This window comes from Heterodontus francisci, chromosome 1, assembly GCF_036365525.1.
Source record: "Heterodontus francisci isolate sHetFra1 chromosome 1, sHetFra1.hap1, whole genome shotgun sequence".
Taxonomy (NCBI): Eukaryota; Metazoa; Chordata; class Chondrichthyes; order Heterodontiformes; family Heterodontidae; genus Heterodontus; species Heterodontus francisci.
This window is the reverse complement of record NC_090371.1, coordinates 95,018,822-95,036,181: the sequence shown is the minus strand read 5'-3', so window position 1 is coordinate 95,036,181 and position 17,360 is coordinate 95,018,822. Positions and strand designations below refer to the sequence as shown.

Below are 17,360 nucleotides of genomic sequence, written 5' to 3'. Positions count from 1 at the left end.
CAATGGAAAACTCGAGGAATCCTAGACAATGATAACTGAACTTGACAGTCATTGTAAAACAATGGTCTTGATAAGATGCAACTCTAACTCTTTGATGTAAACTAGGCAAAGCCACTGGCTCTCCTTTTTCATGGAAAAATGAATAGAATCTCGGAATGCAATCTGCAAATTTCACGGAATCTCACGTTATAAAAACAGTCACTGTAAACCAGCGATCCTGCATGCAATTATTATCAGTAACCATTTTTGATGGGGATGGGGCGGAAAAAAAACTAAATTCAAGCTTCATTCAAATAAATACAAAGATGACACATACATATTGCAGATACAGAACCTGTTACAGATCTAATTTTTACCACTCAGGTACTCATTCTATATTATTTATATTTGCAGAAAAAATATCTGAAATCATCTCAACATTACAAAATGACTTGTGCACATCTCGAAAAGCTTTTTGTGACACAAATCTGATATAAACTAAAGTTTTCAATTTCAAACTTAACGTTCAAGTTGGAATCCGTCTATTAAGTGCCAAGTTGGGAAATCAGGTTAAGCGAACAAATGATGCAGGAGGGACAACACAAGGCACTTGAACTGCGATAAATGCTTTACCATTCAAGATTATTGGAAAAAGGCCAAGCATTCTAGCTACGTGAAGATTGCGTTGTGACGTGACTCTAACATTAGTACTGTAAAATGTCAGCAAATAAATGTTTCACGGAGGTGTAGATCTATCATGTTCTTGAAAACCTGTTTGCGCCATACCAAGCGCACTGTGCCATATTTGTGTTTTTTTGCACTACAAACACATACTTCGGTTTTGGCGCTGACATCCATTTTAACTATAGATCTTTACTGATCGCAACCTATCGTCATCTCCCGAGGCATTCTTGCCCAAGTAACAGCAGTAGACAATTGATACTTCATTCTGTTGATACTGCCAGTGTCATTGATAATCCAGTTCCATTGTCATACATAAACGTTTCCAAATAAACGGAATATTTAGGTTATACAGTTAAATTCATGCATAACAATGACACAAATGGAATGTTAAAATGTTGGATTAACAAACGTAACGGTGACCAATGTAACCCTCTCAAAGGTTCTTTACCACCAAAGATACCCATATAAGGTGAAGGGTTTCGGTTTACCGCTGTAAATGTTTCTACTAACATGTGAAAATCATGTTAAAGGCGAGTTAGGTCTGCTGGAACGTAGACTTCGTAGCGATTTTCTTAAGGAGCTGTAAGATCTTTCAAGTTTCGCTTTGGCTGTTTTATGGTATCGACGCACTTGCCACTTCCGAAATGCTTTCTGGATCGTCAAGGCGGCCTTGAATTCCTTTCGTATCATAAGCGTAGTTGTGATCCTTTCCATGGTGCTACGAATTGGGAATACTTTCATTGACATTTTAAGAACTTCACCACTTAGCTTTTTGAGCGGCTCTGACTCTGCTACTTTTCCAACGATAACAGCACTAAGAGCTTCGAGGACGTCCAGGCAATGCAACCTGTTGCCGTCGGTTAATGGTAGATTGAGAGCCGCAACTTTCACCGCGTTAGGCTTTGGTATTCGTAAAGGAGATTTCAGTTCATTTAGGAAATCAGGTAGCTGTTCATATGTGATGAATTGTGTAGCCTTCACATCATAATTACTCCAAACCTCATAAAACATGTCGACGTCTTCATCAGTCACTCCGGCAAGTTCTTGTTCTTGGGCTTCGTGAAAGTTTTCTAAAATGACAGCTACATACATATTGATTATCACGATATTGGCGACTAATATGTACGATGTCATATACGTGAATGATACAAATTGACGTTGCACAGGAGAATTAATCATCACGTGAAGAATCTCATTCCACGCGGCGGCTGTTGTCAGTCTAAACAGAAGCATCATACTGTTTCCAAAAGTTTCGAAATTGACTATGTCGTTTATTGGTGATTCTCTAGGTAGATCTCGGAACAAACTCATCCCCAATATTGAATAAATGAACATTACGAGGCCCAGGAGCAGTCCAATGTTGAAAAGAGCTGGTATAGATATTACCAATGTAAAGAGCAGTTTTCGAATTCCTTTCAAGGATCTTACCAGCCTCAACAATCGTGCAAGTCTTACAATTCGGAACACTCGTAAAATAGTTGGTGAAACGCCTTGCTTTTTGGATGCGGACGAATCCAACAAAATTCCTGAGGAATGAAGACAGCAAAATTATCAATACAAAGGAGGAAAGGGTGGTTAAATTCCAAATTACCCTGTACTGTGATCTTGAACACACAGTTCCCCAACTCTATCAATCCGCATGAGATTAGAGTTGATTCCATCAAAACAAACCAATCCAAATAATATTTTAAAAGTAACTGTACAGATGCAATTTGTTCTTCCATATCTTGGGACTATATTAAATAGAGAAAAATGGATGCAACTTCTCTAATTGTCTACAGCAATTGCACGTTTAAAAAAGTTTAGCGAAAGCTCTCAGTTCCGATATGACTGCATTTTTTAAAAGGTACACAACATTTAGAGTTGATTAGACTGAATCTGAACGAATTCAAGACCAGCTGAGTGTGCCTTCGGGATTTATCTTTCAGTATTTGAAATCTTGAACATTGATAAGCAGAACTAAAACGAAGGAAACCTTGTTTGTAGGCTCTTGTTGGGAAGTGTAATTGAACAAGGCGTTTCAAGACAAAAGCAAAATACTGCGGATGCTGGAAATCTAAGACAAAAACAGAAAGTGTGAGAAATACTCAACAGGTTTGGCAGCATCTGTGCAGGGAGAAACACAGTTTCAGTTCGGTGACTTTCCATCCTTTTCTCCGTTCTGATGAAAGATCACCGACCTGAAACGTTGGCTCTCCAGCTGCTGAGCATTTCCAGCATTTTGCTATTTTTATTAACGTTTTTGAGAGTAACATTTATTAAATAATCATGAGTTTTACAGTACATGTCATATTTGCTGTAAAGTGTCGCTTTCGTAGACGCCGCGAAACGTTCTTCAATAGACTATTCATCCCATTATGTCGTTCAATTTAGTATTGCCCGCAGGCACTGACTGCATTTGTAATTAAATCGCACTTCATCCCAACTACAGTTTATCATGATAACAAACTCATTTGCGAATATGCAAACATAAAGGAATATAAGGACTACATTGAAATATATGTTCTCACGCATTTCTACTTCTGTTTATACTGGATATAACTCATAGCAACAATATGCGAGATAAAGTCTTTCAAACAGTATTCACACTGGAGTCAACTCCAAATTCCACAGAAGAGTAAGAATTATTTGTTCCCTTAAACTTTATCTTTTGTAAAGAGATATGATGAGGGTCAGTGCTGAGACATTGTGTAAATCATGTTAAATACCGACATACCGACCATATCCCTCTGTGGTCATCGTATGCATAGTTTTATCTTTTAAAAATTGCATATATATTCATAATAATTAACATTACACTAACCACCAGATAATATCTTATCAAACATATTTACAGTTAATTTTATTTCATTACAGTGTTACAACCAGGTGAGAAAGGTGTTTAGGGTTCCCTCTCAGCCTTCACCTGGTCTTACAGTAACAGGGTTTAATTTTAAACACACTGTTTTTAGCTCCCCCTTGGTGAATCCTTGTTCACCACTTTCCAATTATAAGGCAAAGAAACCAGCACAAACGGGCTTTCTTAGGTTTAAAGAAGAAAAGTTGAAATTTATTAAACTTGAACTTAAACCCTAATTTGGTTGACGCCTACGGATGCACGATGCGCCCACACTAGCATGTATATGTGATATTCTTTCTTTTTCTTCTTTTGGGCCTCCTTATCTCGAGAGACAATGGATACGCGCCTGGAGGTGGTCAGTGGTTTGTGAAGCAGCGCCTGGAGTGGCTATAAAGGCCAATTCTGGAGTGACAGGCTCTTCCACAGGTGCTGCAGAGAAATTTGTTTGTTGGGGCTGTTGCACAGTTGGCTCTCCCCTTGCGCCTCCGTCTTTTTTCCTGCCAACTACTAAGTCTCTTCGACTCGCCACAATTTAGCCCTGTCTTTATGGCTGCCCGCCAGCTCTGGCGAATGCTGGCAACTGACTCCCATGACTTGTGATCAATGTCACACTATTTCATGTCGCGTTTGCAGACGTCTTTATAACGGAGATAACGGATGTGATATACACATGCTATTACAGACAGAAAAGAGAAGAAAAATAAAGTGGAAAATTTTGAGGCAATATCTGAAGAGGTTTAGTTATGGTTCTTCGAGCTCACTGTAGAGTCCTTGATTGTAGGTAGATCCTGATTTTCATTGGGGCCCAGTGTCCTTCTTAAACCTTGTTCGCTGTAGGAGACTTTTCTCTCTTGGGGTTCATGTGTCTTCAGTGGATTCAGAGGCTTGTGAGAAAGAGATGGGAGCAGACAAGAGAGATCTTCTCAGTCCAGGAGCAAACAGTCATTCTGCCCAAATTCTCTGTGGCTAGTTCAAAAAACCCTGACATAGCCAGTTAGTCATGTGACCAGCTGGTCCAACCAGTCCTGGCCCCCGTGGATTGCATCACCCCAGCCGGCCCTGGAATGTGCTTCCCCACCCCCTCACTGTCTGGCGATCAACATCCATTGCAGGTTGAATGTGTCAGGGAATGGCCCTTTGTCTACACAAGCACCGTCTGTTAGTATGCAAATGTTTTTTCCAGCCATGGCTGATCTGTTCAACAAGTCATTTTCGTGCTCCAGCAACAGTTCAAAATCAATGTTCATATGACAAACCAATGTGCCTCATTCTTGGCAGGTGGGGGCCTGCATGACAACAGCTATAGCCAACTCTGCTGTCAAAGTTTTCATCTTATCTGTATTGAAATATCAAAGCAAACTTAGCACCTGTCTTAAAACAGCTGGCAGATGTACTCATGCTGCCTATTTGTTGATTATAATGGAAGGACTCACAGTGCAGTAGCTTTTGACTTGGGCAAAATAATGTAAGTTCTATAAATTAGTGATGTGCGTATTGAACAGAACTATATTTAAATTTGAAAGTTTTCTTTCTAGAATTTTTCCTGTTTCTGCAATTTAGAGCACTTCGCTTCTGCAAGACTCAGCTGCTTAACTGCAGTCTGCCATTATACTGACACTTTAAAATTGCTCTAGAAATATTTTTGTAGCTTTTGTAGAGGACTGCACAAAAGCAGAAAAAATTGTTATTGGTTGACCAGAAGCGTTTAAAATTTGATCCATAAAATATCCAGACAAAAATTGCAATAGCAAGTCATAATTCAAGACTTTAATATAAATGAGATGGAAATGATACACATGCTGTGAGGGCTTAAAACAAATAAATCATTAGGATTATATGGTATTTATCCAAGATTGTTGAGAGAGATAAGTGAGGAGATTGGTGAGGTGCTAACTGCCATTATAACGGAGACGAGGAAGTCAAAGGACACTGGGTACATTATAAATAGGCTAATGTGGTGCTAATATTCAAAAAGGGTGACAAATTAGATACAGACAGCTACAGATCCATTAGTCTTACTTCAATTCAGTGAAAAATAATGGAATTGATTTTCAGAAGGAAACCTGAGGATTATCAATACTAAACAATTTAGCAAAAAGCAGGTAACATAGCTTCAGGTGGGGAAAATTCTGACTGACCAAACTCCCTGATTCTTTTGGGAAGTGACAATTCAACTCAAAGATGGTAAAGTGCACTTAGATATTCAAAATGTATTTAATAAAATTACATATGAAATGCCATTGCATACAATGCTACGGGCCAAGTGCTGGAAAATAGGATTAGAATAGATAGGTGCTTGATGGCTGTCATGGACATGATGGGCTAAAGGGCCTGTTTCTGTGCTGTCTAACTTTATGACTCTAAGATTACTAATTAAGATCAACATGTGGGAATTCAAAGAAAAACTTGGGTATGGAAAATTAACTGGCTAAAGAAGAACTTACATTTATATAACACTTTTATGTTCTCTGGATGCCCCAAAATGCTTTAGAGCCAATTAAAAACTTTTGAAGTCTAGTTACTTTTTAATGTAAGACAATTTATGCACAGTAAAGTCCCACAAACAGTAATGAGATAATGACTAGATCATCTGTTTTAGTGATGTTAGCTGAGGGCTATTGGATAAGACATCAGGGAGAACTCCCCGACTCTTTGAAAAGCAGGGTAGAAAACAATGGATACTGGTTAGAAGGGTCATACTTGAGTGGAGAGACATACTGATTAAAGTTGGCAGAGGCCATTGTTGGGATTACTACTAGATCTAATTTCCATCAATGACTTGAGTTCTTATACTCAATGCAAATTGGTTAACATTGCAGATGATATCAAACTAGGAGGGTCAGTGGTATCAAAAGAATTATCTCTGAGTATTAAAGTAGTTAACAATAGTCATGTGATTACCTTGAATCTGTAGGCCAGTATCCATTCTTCTACCTTTTTCGTCCTGTTAGGATTTAATCCTTCACTTACACATTCAGCTAATAGGCAACTTAATTAGCACCAATATATCATATTGTTGTCTACTGAAATGCATTCCAAGGATCGTATTACAGATATTCTAAATTGATGCTGTTTCTGTAAGGCTGCCTGAGGAACAGCAGAAAATGGGCTAGAGAGAGGGAGGGTCCATCCACTATCCAGCATACTCCAGCTCTCACTACACCTGCTACAAGCGACAACTCTGGGGTATCTACTCCTGGGAATAGGGAAAGATGTAGAGTTAAAGCAGGCAGCACTGGGTGAAGGACCCAGCATGATTGAGGAGCAGCAGCAGGATGCTGAATTATGGGATTGATGCCTTTAAAAGGTTACTTTCTGAGCACCATCTATTCCTTAGGTCTTTTGAGAGTGTGCAAAGTACCCTGCAAAGAATGAACCTCACAGTGATCTTTGGCTGCATCACAGAACTTAGAAAGGCACCGGTTAATCAAGGATAGTCAGCATGGATTTGTTAAGAGAAGATCTTATTTGACCAACTTGATCAAATTTTTTGAAGAAGTAACAAGGAAGATAGATGAGGGTAGTGCAGTTGATGTGGTCAATTTTAGCAAGGCTTTTGACAAGGTCCCACATGGCAAACTGGTTAAAAAAAAAAAAAATCCCATGGGATCCAGGGAAATGCAGCAAGGTGGATAAAAAATTGGCTCAGTGGCAGGAAACAAAGGGTAATTGCTGTCGGGTGTTTTTGTGACTGGAGGGCTGTTTCCAGTGGCATTCCGCAGAGCTCAGTACTGGGTCTCCTGCTTTTTGTGGTATACAAAATGCACTGCAGCAACTCACCATGCCTCCTTCGACAGCACCTTCCAAACTGCGACCTCTTCCACCCAGAAAAACAAGGCCAAGCCAGCATGGGAACACCACCATCTGCAAGTTTCCCTCCACACACCATCCTGACTTGGAAATTATTGCCGTTCCTTCATTGTTGCCGGATCAAAATCTTGGAAGTCTCTCCCTAACAGGACTGTGGGTGTACCCGCAAAGGATGGACTGCAGTAGTTCAAGAAGGCAGCTCACCATTAGCTTCTCAAGGGCAATTAGGGATGAGCAACAAATGCTGGCCTTGCCAATGATGCCCACAACCCATGAAACGAATAAAAAAAATGAACAATTTGGATGTAAATGTAGGGGGCATGATCAAGAAGTTTGCAGACGACACAAAGATTGGCCGTGTTGTAGATAGCGAGGAGGATAGCTGTAGGCTGTAGGAAGATATTGATGGTCTGGTCAGATGGGCAGAAAAGTGGCAAATGGAATTCAACCTAGAGAAGTGTGAGGTGATGCACTTGGAGAGGTCAAACAAGGCAAAGGAATACACGATTAATGGGAAAATACTGAGAAGTGTAGAGGAACTGAGGGACCTTGGAGTGAATGTCCACAGGTTCCTGAAGGTAGCAGGACAGGTTGATAAGGTGGTTAAGAAGGCAGATGGAATCCTTTCCTTTATGAGTCGAGGTATAGAATAGAAGAGCAGGGAGGTTATGCTGGAACTGTACAACTCATTTGTAAGGCCACAACTTGAGTACTGTGTGCAGTTCTGATCACCTCATTACAGAAAGGATGTAATTGCACCCCGAGAGGGTACAGAGGAGATTTACGAGGATGTTGCCAGGACTGGAAAAATGTAGCTATGAGGAAAGATTGGATAGGCTGGGGTTGTTCTCCTTGGAGCAGAGAAGGCTGAGGGGAGATCTGTTGAAATGAACAAAATTTTGAGGGCCTGGATGGAGAGAAGGTGAAGGAAAGGGGTCAGTGACTAGGAGGCATAGATTTAAAGTGAGTGGTAGAAAAATTAGAGGGGAGATGAGGAAAAACGTTTTCACCCAGAGGGTGGTGGGGGTCTGCAACTCACTGCCTGAAAGGGTAGTTGAGGCAGAAACCCTCAACTCATTCAAAAGGAGTCTGGATATGCACCTCAAGTGCCGTAATCTGCAGGGCTACGGACCAAATGCTGCAAAGTAGGATTAGAATGGGTGGATCATTTTTGGCTGGCGCAGACATGATGGGCTAAGTGGCCTCTTACTGTGCCTTAAATTTTCTATGATTCCAATTTCAATTCCACCTTAATTCCTCTTCAGTGGCAACTGCAGGGAAACTCCCTTAACAAAGGTTCTAAGTGCAGCAGTGTGCTGTCTCAAGAACATCATAACTGATGTTAAAGAGACCTTGGGCTCCCAATTCCATGAGTCAACACTTATTGAATTCTCTGTGTAAGGGGATGGCTTGGTCAGGAATTTGATGTTGGCCTTTGACAAGCTCACATCTTAGGCTGAATGGCCTTGAAATATGGGTGCTACACACAGATTGTTGTAGAATAGTAGCTGACCTTGGATATGTCAACCATGGCACATGGCACACTGAAAAGAGCAAGTGGTATAAAAGGCGGATGATTTAAAGGCACAAATAGAGGTAAATGGGTATGATCCAATTGCCATTATGGCAATGTGGCCACAGAGTAACCAAGACTGGCAACTGTATATTCAAGGAGAAATGCCTGAGTATTAGAGCTTCCCAAGCATCCCTTGCACCCAACTCCTGCAAACCTCCGACTGCTGCACCCCCTCCTCCTCAACCCTTCATCCTCCTCATCTGAGGATGCCTTGTGCTGAACAATGTCCTCAGCATCCAGGGCCTCCCCCCTCTGCAGTGCCAGGTTATGTAAAGCGCAGCAGAGAACAACAATGCGAGATACCCTTGCTGGTGAATTCTGAAGGGCACCACCTGAGCGATCCAGGCACCTAAATCTCATCTGCAGAAGACCAATGGTCTGCTCAATGGTGACTCTGGTGGTCGCATGGCTCGCATTGTACCATTCCTCTGCTTCATTCCATGGTTTCCTCACAGGTGTCATCAGCCATGTCTTCAGCGGGTAACCCCTGTCACCAAGTATCCATCCGTGCAGGCATTCAGGGGGGTGCTGAATAGTGCTGGCACCTGGGGATTCCGGAGAATGAATGCATCATGACTGCTTCCTAGAAAACGAGCACACACCTGCAATATACCCTTAGGGTGGTCACAGACAAGTTGCACATTCATTGAGTGAAAACCCCTTTCGATTATTGAAGGCCCCTGGCAGATCTGCAGGTGCTCTAATGGCCATATGTGTACAGCCAATCACACCTTGGACCACGGGGAGCCCAGCGATGGTGCTGAAGCCTCTGGCTCTCTCGGCCTGACTGGTGGAGTCTGTCTAGAACTTGACGAACTGGTTGGCACGCCCTAATATGGCATCAGTTACCACCTTGATGCAGTGCTGTGCTGATGATTGTGAGATTCCACACATGTCTCTTGTGGAAGTTTGGAATGAGCCTGATCCATAGAAGTTCAGAGAGTCTGTGACCTTTAGTGTCACCGGATGGCCACCCACGCAGTTGGAGCTGACCTCCGCTGCCAGCATCTCACACAGAGATGTGACAGTCTCTCGGGACAGGTGCAGTCTGCTAAGGCACTGGCACTCTGACATCTGCAGAAAGCTCGGCCGCTGCCAGTACACCCTGCCTGCTGGGTAGACTGGTCTCCTCACAGGTGTTTGCTCCTGGTGCACACTGTGGCCTTCTGCTCCTACTCCATTACCAGGCTGCAGTTGGCCAGCAGGTCTCTGATTTCCTTGGCCACTTGTCCCCCTGTCCCTCCTTGTGGCGTTCTCTTCCTCACTGGAGGGCCCTCTTCAAGAGTGGACAATGCCTATGATTGCAGTGTCCCAAAGATGGAAAATGGCTGTCAATTGCCTTTTCGATGACTTTAATCAGCCCTTAATTGCCTTAAATCGGACGGCGAATGGCGTCTCCACCTTGCCCGCTGTCTGATGAGGGTAAAATGGAGATTCGGCATAATGGCGTCGGGGACCCAATCCAACATGATCGCCCACCATTTTTTGCTTCAGCTGCCTCCAAGGATACCCAATTTGACTAGGTAAAATTCTGGTCTATGTTTTCTGGTTATTGACTCACCAACCAGGGGAAACACCCTATTTATATCCACCCTGCCACACCCTGTAAGAATTTTGTAAGTTTCAATTAAATCACCTCTCATTCTTTGAAACCCTAGAGAATACAAGCCCAGTTTTCTCAATCTCTCCTCATAAGAAAATCCGGCCATCCCAGGGATTAGTCTGGTGAACCACCGTAGCACTCCCTCGATGGCAAGTATATCCTTCCTTAGATGAGGAGACCAAAATTGTACACAGTCTCACCAAGGCTCTATAAAATTGCCGCAAGACTGCTTTACTCCTGTACTCAAATCCCCTTGCGAAGAAGGCCAACATACCATTTGCTTCCTAATTGCTTGCTGCATCTGCATGCTAGCTTTTAGTGACTCATGAACAAGGACACCCAGATCCCTATGGACATCAACACTTCCCAACCTCTCACCATTTAAGAAATACTTTGTCGTTTTGTTCTTTCTACCAAAGTGTATATATCTTATCTTTGGCCTCCTTGTCTCGAGAGATAATGGGTAAGCGCCTGGAGGTGGTCAGTGGTTTGTGAAGCAGCGCCTGGAGTGGCTATAAAGGCCAATTCTAGAGTGACAAACTCTTTCACAGGTGCTGCAGATAAAATTGGTTGTCGGGGCTGTTACACAGTTGGCTCTCTCCTTGCGCTTCTGTCTTTTTTCCTGCCAACTGCTAAGTCTCTTCGACTCGCCACACTTTAGCCCCGCCTTTATGGCTGCCCGCCAGCTCTGGCGATCGCTGGAAACTGACTCCCACGACTTGTGGTCAATGTCACAGGACTTCATGTCGCATTTGCAGACATCATTAAAGCGGAGACATGGACGGCCGGTGGGTCTGATACCGGTGACGAGCTCGCTGTATAATGTGTCCTTGGGGATTCTGCCATTTTCCATGCGGCTCACATGGCCAAGCCATCTCAGGCGTCGCTGACTCAGTAGTGTGTATAAGCTGAGGATGTTGGCCGCCTCGAGGACTTCTGTGTTGGAGATATGGTCCTGCCACCTGATGCCAAGGATTCTCTGGAGGCAGCGAAGATGGAATGAATTGAGACGTCGCTCTTGGCTGACATATGTTGTCCAGGCCTCGCTGCCGTCGAGCAAGGTACTGAGGACACAGTCTTGATACAATCGGACTTTTGTGTTCCGTGTCAGTGCGCCATTTTCCCACACTCTCTTGGCCAGTCTGGACATAGCAGTGGAAGTCTTTCCCATGCGCTTGTTGATTTCGGCATCGAGAGACAGGTTACTGGTGATAGATGAGCCTAGGTAGGTGAACTCTTGAACCACTTCCAGAGTGTGGTCGCCGATATTGATGGATGGAGCATTTCTGATGTCCTGTCCCATGATGTTCGTTTTCTTGAGGCCGATGGTTAGGCCAAATTCGTTGCTGGCAGCCGCAATCCTGTCGATGAGTCTCTGCAGACACTCTTCAGTGTGAGATGTTAATGCAGCACTGTCAGCAAAGAGGAGTTCCCTGATGAGAACTTTCTGTACTTTGGTCTTCGATGTTCTGATGAAGGGTCACTGACCTGAAACTTTAACTCTGTTTCTCTCTTCACAGATGCTGCCAGACCTGCTGAGTATTTCCAGCATTTCTTGTTTTTATTTTAGGTTCCCACCTAGTTTTGTGTCATCAGCAAATGTGGAAATATTATATTTGGTCCCCAAATCCAAATCCAAATCATTTATATCGATTGTGAACAGCTGTGGACCCAGCACTGATCCTTGCGGTACCCCACAAGTCATAACCTGCCATCCTGAAAATGAGCCATTTATTCCTACTCTCTGTCTGTTAAACAATTTTCTATCCACACCAGTATATTATCCCCAATCCCATGTGCTCTAATTTAGTTTACTAACCTCCTGGGTGGGATCGTATCAGAAGCCTTCTGGTTCTTCTTTATCTATGCTACAAGGAACATCCTCAAAATACTCCAACTGGTTTGTCAAACATGATTTCCCTTCCATAAATCCATGTCGACTCTGCTCAATCATATCATTATTTTCTAAGTGCCTAGTTCTTCTTTGGCCTCCTTATCTCGAGAGACAATGGATAAGCGCCTGGAGGTGGTCAGTGGTTTGTGAAGCAGCGCCTGGAGTGGCTATAAAGGCCAATTCTAGAGTGACAGGCTCTTCCACAGGTGCTGCAGAGAAATTTGTTTGTCGGGACTGTTACACAGTTGGCTCTCCCCTTTCGCCTCTGTCTTTTTTCCTGCCAACTACTAAGTCTCTTCGACTCGCCACACTTCAGCCCCGTCTTTATGGCTGCTCGTCAGCTCTGGCGAGTGCCTAGTGATCACATCCTTTCTAATAGATTCTAACATTTTCCCTACTACTGATGTCAAACTAACAGGTTTGTAGTTCCCTGTTTTCTTTTTCATTCCTTTCTTAGGCCTTCTCTTTCCAACAACAATTTGAAATTTAGTGTCCAGGTGTCAAAATTAATGTGCCTCATTCTTGGCTAGTGGGGGCCTGCATGACAGCCCAATTTTTAAAAAAATCACCTGGAGTGTTTGTGCTGTATAAGTGTGATATTTCCATTTCTGCCTCAATTTTATGCCGTGCACTCCATCCTATTAGAATGATTTTCAGTTATATACCCGGAAAGAGGATATCTATATTCTTCCTCTCTGCATTGGACTTGTACCAAGGCCCAAGTAAAAACGCTATTGACATGTAATGAACTGCACCTGATGGTAAAGGCCTGCTCGGGTCTGCAAAGAAAGCCCGACCTGGCCCGAGTCCTTCCATGTTTTCCCGCACCCGACCCAACCATCAGTTAACTTACCTTCTGTTTTTCATTTTGATGGTGATCTGCACAAGCTTAAAATAACTGTAATAAAACCACCTTTCTAATCCAAAAAGTAAGAGTGGAACCACTTACCTGTGATGGAGCATGTCCGACCCAGCCCGAGCCCGAATGCCGGACCCAGAAGTGCAACCCGAACCTGACAGATGTCGTCTGGTCCAGTTGGGTTTGGGTCGGGTAGCAGGCCTTTACCTGATGGTATCTTAAATTTATGCCTTGTGACACCTCTGCTTGGACGGCACAGTGGCGCAGTGGTTAGCACCGCAGCCTCACAGCTCCAGCAACCTGGGTTCGCTTCTGGGTACTGCCTGTGTGGAGTTTGCAAGTTCTCCGTGACCGCGTGGGTTTCCGCCGGGTGCTCCGGTTTCCTCCCACAGCCGAAGACTTGCAGGTTAATAGGTAAATTGGTCATTGTAAATTGACCCTAGTGTAGGTAGGTGGTAGGAGAATGGTGGGGATGTGGTAGGGAATATGGGATTAATGTAGGATTAGTATAAATGGGTGGTTGTTGGTCGGCACAGACTTGGTGGGCCGAAGGGCCTGTTTCAGTGCTGTATCACTCTATGACTCTATGACTCTAAATAGTGGGGTTACATTTGCTACTTTCCAGTCTGCAGGAACTTTTCTAGAATCTATAGAATTTTGAAAGATAACCACCAATGCATCCACTATCGCTATAGCCACCTCCTTCAACACTCTGGGATGCAGCTCATCTGGTCCAGGGTATTTATCAACCTTCAATCCAGTTCATTTTTCGAGTACTACCTCTTTATTAATACTAATTTCTTTCAGTTCATCAGTTTTACAAGTCCCTTGGTTCCCCAGTATTTCTGGGAGATTTTCTGTATCTTCCTCCAGTCTACAGCTTTCTTCTTCATTATCAACCACATGGCTAAGAATTTTTTTTTTTTTTCGAATTAGAACATTACAGCGCAGTACAGGCCCTTCGGCCCTCGATGTTGCGCCAACCTGTGAAACCATCTGACCTACACTATTCCATTTTCATCCATGTGTCTATCCAATGTCCACTTAAATGCCCTTAAAGTTGGCGAGTCTACTACTGCTGCAGGCAGGGCGTTCCACGCCCTTACTACTCTCTGAGTAAAGAAACTACCTCTCACATCTGTCCTATATCTATCACCCCTCAACTTGAAGCTATGTCCCCTCGTGTTTGCCATCACCATCAGAGGAAAAAGACGCTCACTATCCACCCTATCTAACCCTCTGATTATCTTATATGTCTCTATTAAGTCACCTCTCCTCCTCCTTCTCTCCAACGAAAACAACCTCAAGTCCCTCAGCCTTTCCTCATAAGACCTTCCCTCCATACCAGGCAACATCCTAGTAAATCTCCTCTGCACCCTTTCCACAGCTTCCACATCCTTCCTATAATGCGGTGACCAGAACTGCACGCAATACTCCAGGTGCGGTCTCACCAGAGTTTTGTACAGCTGCAGCATGACCTCGTGGCTCCGAAACTCGACCCCCCTACTAATAAAAGCTAACACACCATATGCCTTCTTAACAGCCCTATTAACCTGGTTAGCAACCTTCAGGGATTTATGCACCTGGACACCAAGATCTCTCTGTTCATCTACACTACCAAGAATCTTCCCATTAGCCCAGTACTCTGCATTCCTGTTACTCCTTCCAAAGTGAATCACCTCACACTTTTCCGCATTAAACTCCATTTGCCATCTCTCAGCCCAGCTCTGCAGCCTATCTATGTCTCTCTGTACCCTACAACATCCTTCGGCACTATCCACAACTCCACCGACCTTAGTGTCATCTGCAAATTTACTAACCCACCCTTCTACACCCTCTTCCAGGTCATTTATAAAAATGACAAACAGCAGTGGCCCCAAAACAGATCCTTGTGGTACACCACTAGTAACTAAACTCCAGGATGAACATTTGCCATCAACCACCACCCTCTGTCTTCTTTCAGCTAGCCAATTTCTGATCCAAAGCTCTAAATCGCCTTCAACCCCATACTTCCGTATTTTCTGCAATAGCCTACCGTGGGGAACCTTATCAAACGCCTTACTGAAATCCATATACACCACATCCACTGCTTTACCCTCATCCACCTGTTTGGTCACCTTCTCGAAAAACTCAATAAGGTTTGTGAGGCACGACCTACCCGTCACAAAACCGTGCTGACTATCGCTAATGAACTTATTCTTTTCAAGATGATTATAAATCCTGTCTCTTATAACCTTTTCCAACATTTTACCCACAACCGAAGTAAGGCTCACAGGTCTATAATTACCAGGGCTGTCTCTACTCCCCTTCTTAAACAAGGGGACAACATTTGCTATCCTCCAGTCTTCCGGCACTATTCCTGTCGACAATGACGACATAAAGATCAAGGACAAAGGCTCTGCAATCTCCTCCCTAGCTTCCCAGAGAATCCTAGGATAAATCCCATCTGGCCCAGGGAACCTATCTATTTTTACACTTTCCAAAATTGCTAACACCTCCTCCTTGTGAACCTCAATCCCATCTAGCCTCGTAGCCTGAATCTCAGTATTCTCAACAACATTTTCTTTCTCTACTGTAAATACTGACGCAAAATATTCATTTAACACTTCCCCTATCTCCTCTGATTCCACACACAACTTCCCACTACTATCCTTGATTGGCCCTAATCTAACTCTAGTCATTCTTTTATTCCTGATATACCTATAGAAAGCCTTAGGGTTTTCCCTGATCCGATCCACCAATGACTTCTCGTGTCCTCTCCTTGCTCTTCTTAGCTCTCCCTTTAGATCCTTCCTGGCTAGCTTGTAGCTCTCAAGCGCCCTAACTGAGCCTTCACGTCTCATCCTAACGTAAGCCTTCTTCTTCCTCTTGACAAGCGCTTCAACTTCTTTAGTAAACCACGGCTCCCTCGCACGACAATTTCCTCCCTGCCTCACAGGTACATACTTATCAAGGACACGCAGTAGCTGCTCCTTGAATAAGCTCCACATTTCGATTGTTCCCATCCCCTGCAGTTTCCTTCCCCATCCTACGCATCCTAAATCTTGCCTAATCGCATCATAATTTCCTTTCCCCCAGTTATAATTCTTGCCCTGCGGTATATACCTGTCCCTGCCCATCGCTAAGGTAAACCTAACCGAATTGTGATCACTATCACCAAAGTGCTCACCTACATCTAAATCTAACACCTGGCCGGGTTCATTTCCCAGTACCAAATCCAATGTGGCATCGCCCCTGGTTGGCCTGTCTACATACTGTGTCAGAAAACCCTCCTGCACACACTGGACAAAAACTGACCCATCTAAAGTACTCGAACTATAGTATTTCCAGTCGATATTTGGAAAGTTAAAGTCCCCCATAACAACTACCCTGTTACTCTCACCCCTGTCGAGAATCATCTTCGCTATCCTTTCCTCTACATTTCTGGAACTATTCGGAGGTCTATAAAAGACTCCCAACAGGGTAACCTCACCTCTCCTGTTTCTAACCTCAGCCCATACTACCTCAGTAGACGAGTCCTCAAACGTCCTTTCTGTCGCTGTAATACTCTCCTTGATTAACAATGCCACACCCCCCCCTCTTTTACCATCTTCTCTGTTCTTACTGAAACATCTAAATCCCGGAATCTGCAACATCCATTCCTGCCCCTGCTCTACCCATGTCTCCGAAATGGCCACTACATCGAGATCCCAGGTACCAACCCATGCTGCAAGCTCACCCACCTTATTCCGGATGCTCCTGGCGTTGAAATAGACACACTTTGTATCGTCTGCAAAATTTCTTAATCATACCCCCTACATTCAAGTCCAAATCATTGAAATATACCACAAAAAGCAAGGGACCTAGTACTGAACCCCTTGGAACCCACTGGAAACAGCCTTCCAGTCAAAAAGAGGCATCAACCATTAGCCTTTGCTTCCTCCTCTGCGCCAATTTTGGATTCAACTTGCCACTTTGCCTTGGATCCCATGGGCTTTTTCTTTCATTACTAGTCTGCCATGGGGGACCTAATACATGCTTCAGAATATCTGGGACAGCAAGGGCACTCCCTAAATGAATAAAATTAATATTCTGAATGAGGCTGGACCAGGAAGCAGCAAAAGCCTTCTTGTTTCC

General features: G+C 43.6%; 1 protein-coding gene across 1 annotated transcript in view; it reads right to left on the bottom strand.

Annotated features, from left to right (window-relative positions):
* Positions 1–1,066: 1,066 nt before the first annotated feature.
* The window catches only part of LOC137355739 (sodium channel protein 1 brain-like), a 234,690-nt gene continuing 218,396 nt past the window's right edge, over positions 1,067–17,360 (bottom strand). Inside the window, exon 25 of the mRNA XM_068021614.1 lies at positions 1,067–2,189. Within this exon, the coding sequence (XP_067877715.1) occupies positions 1,183–2,189 (1,007 nt within the window). The 3' untranslated portion in view covers positions 1,067–1,182. The remainder of the gene's footprint in view (positions 2,190–17,360) is intronic.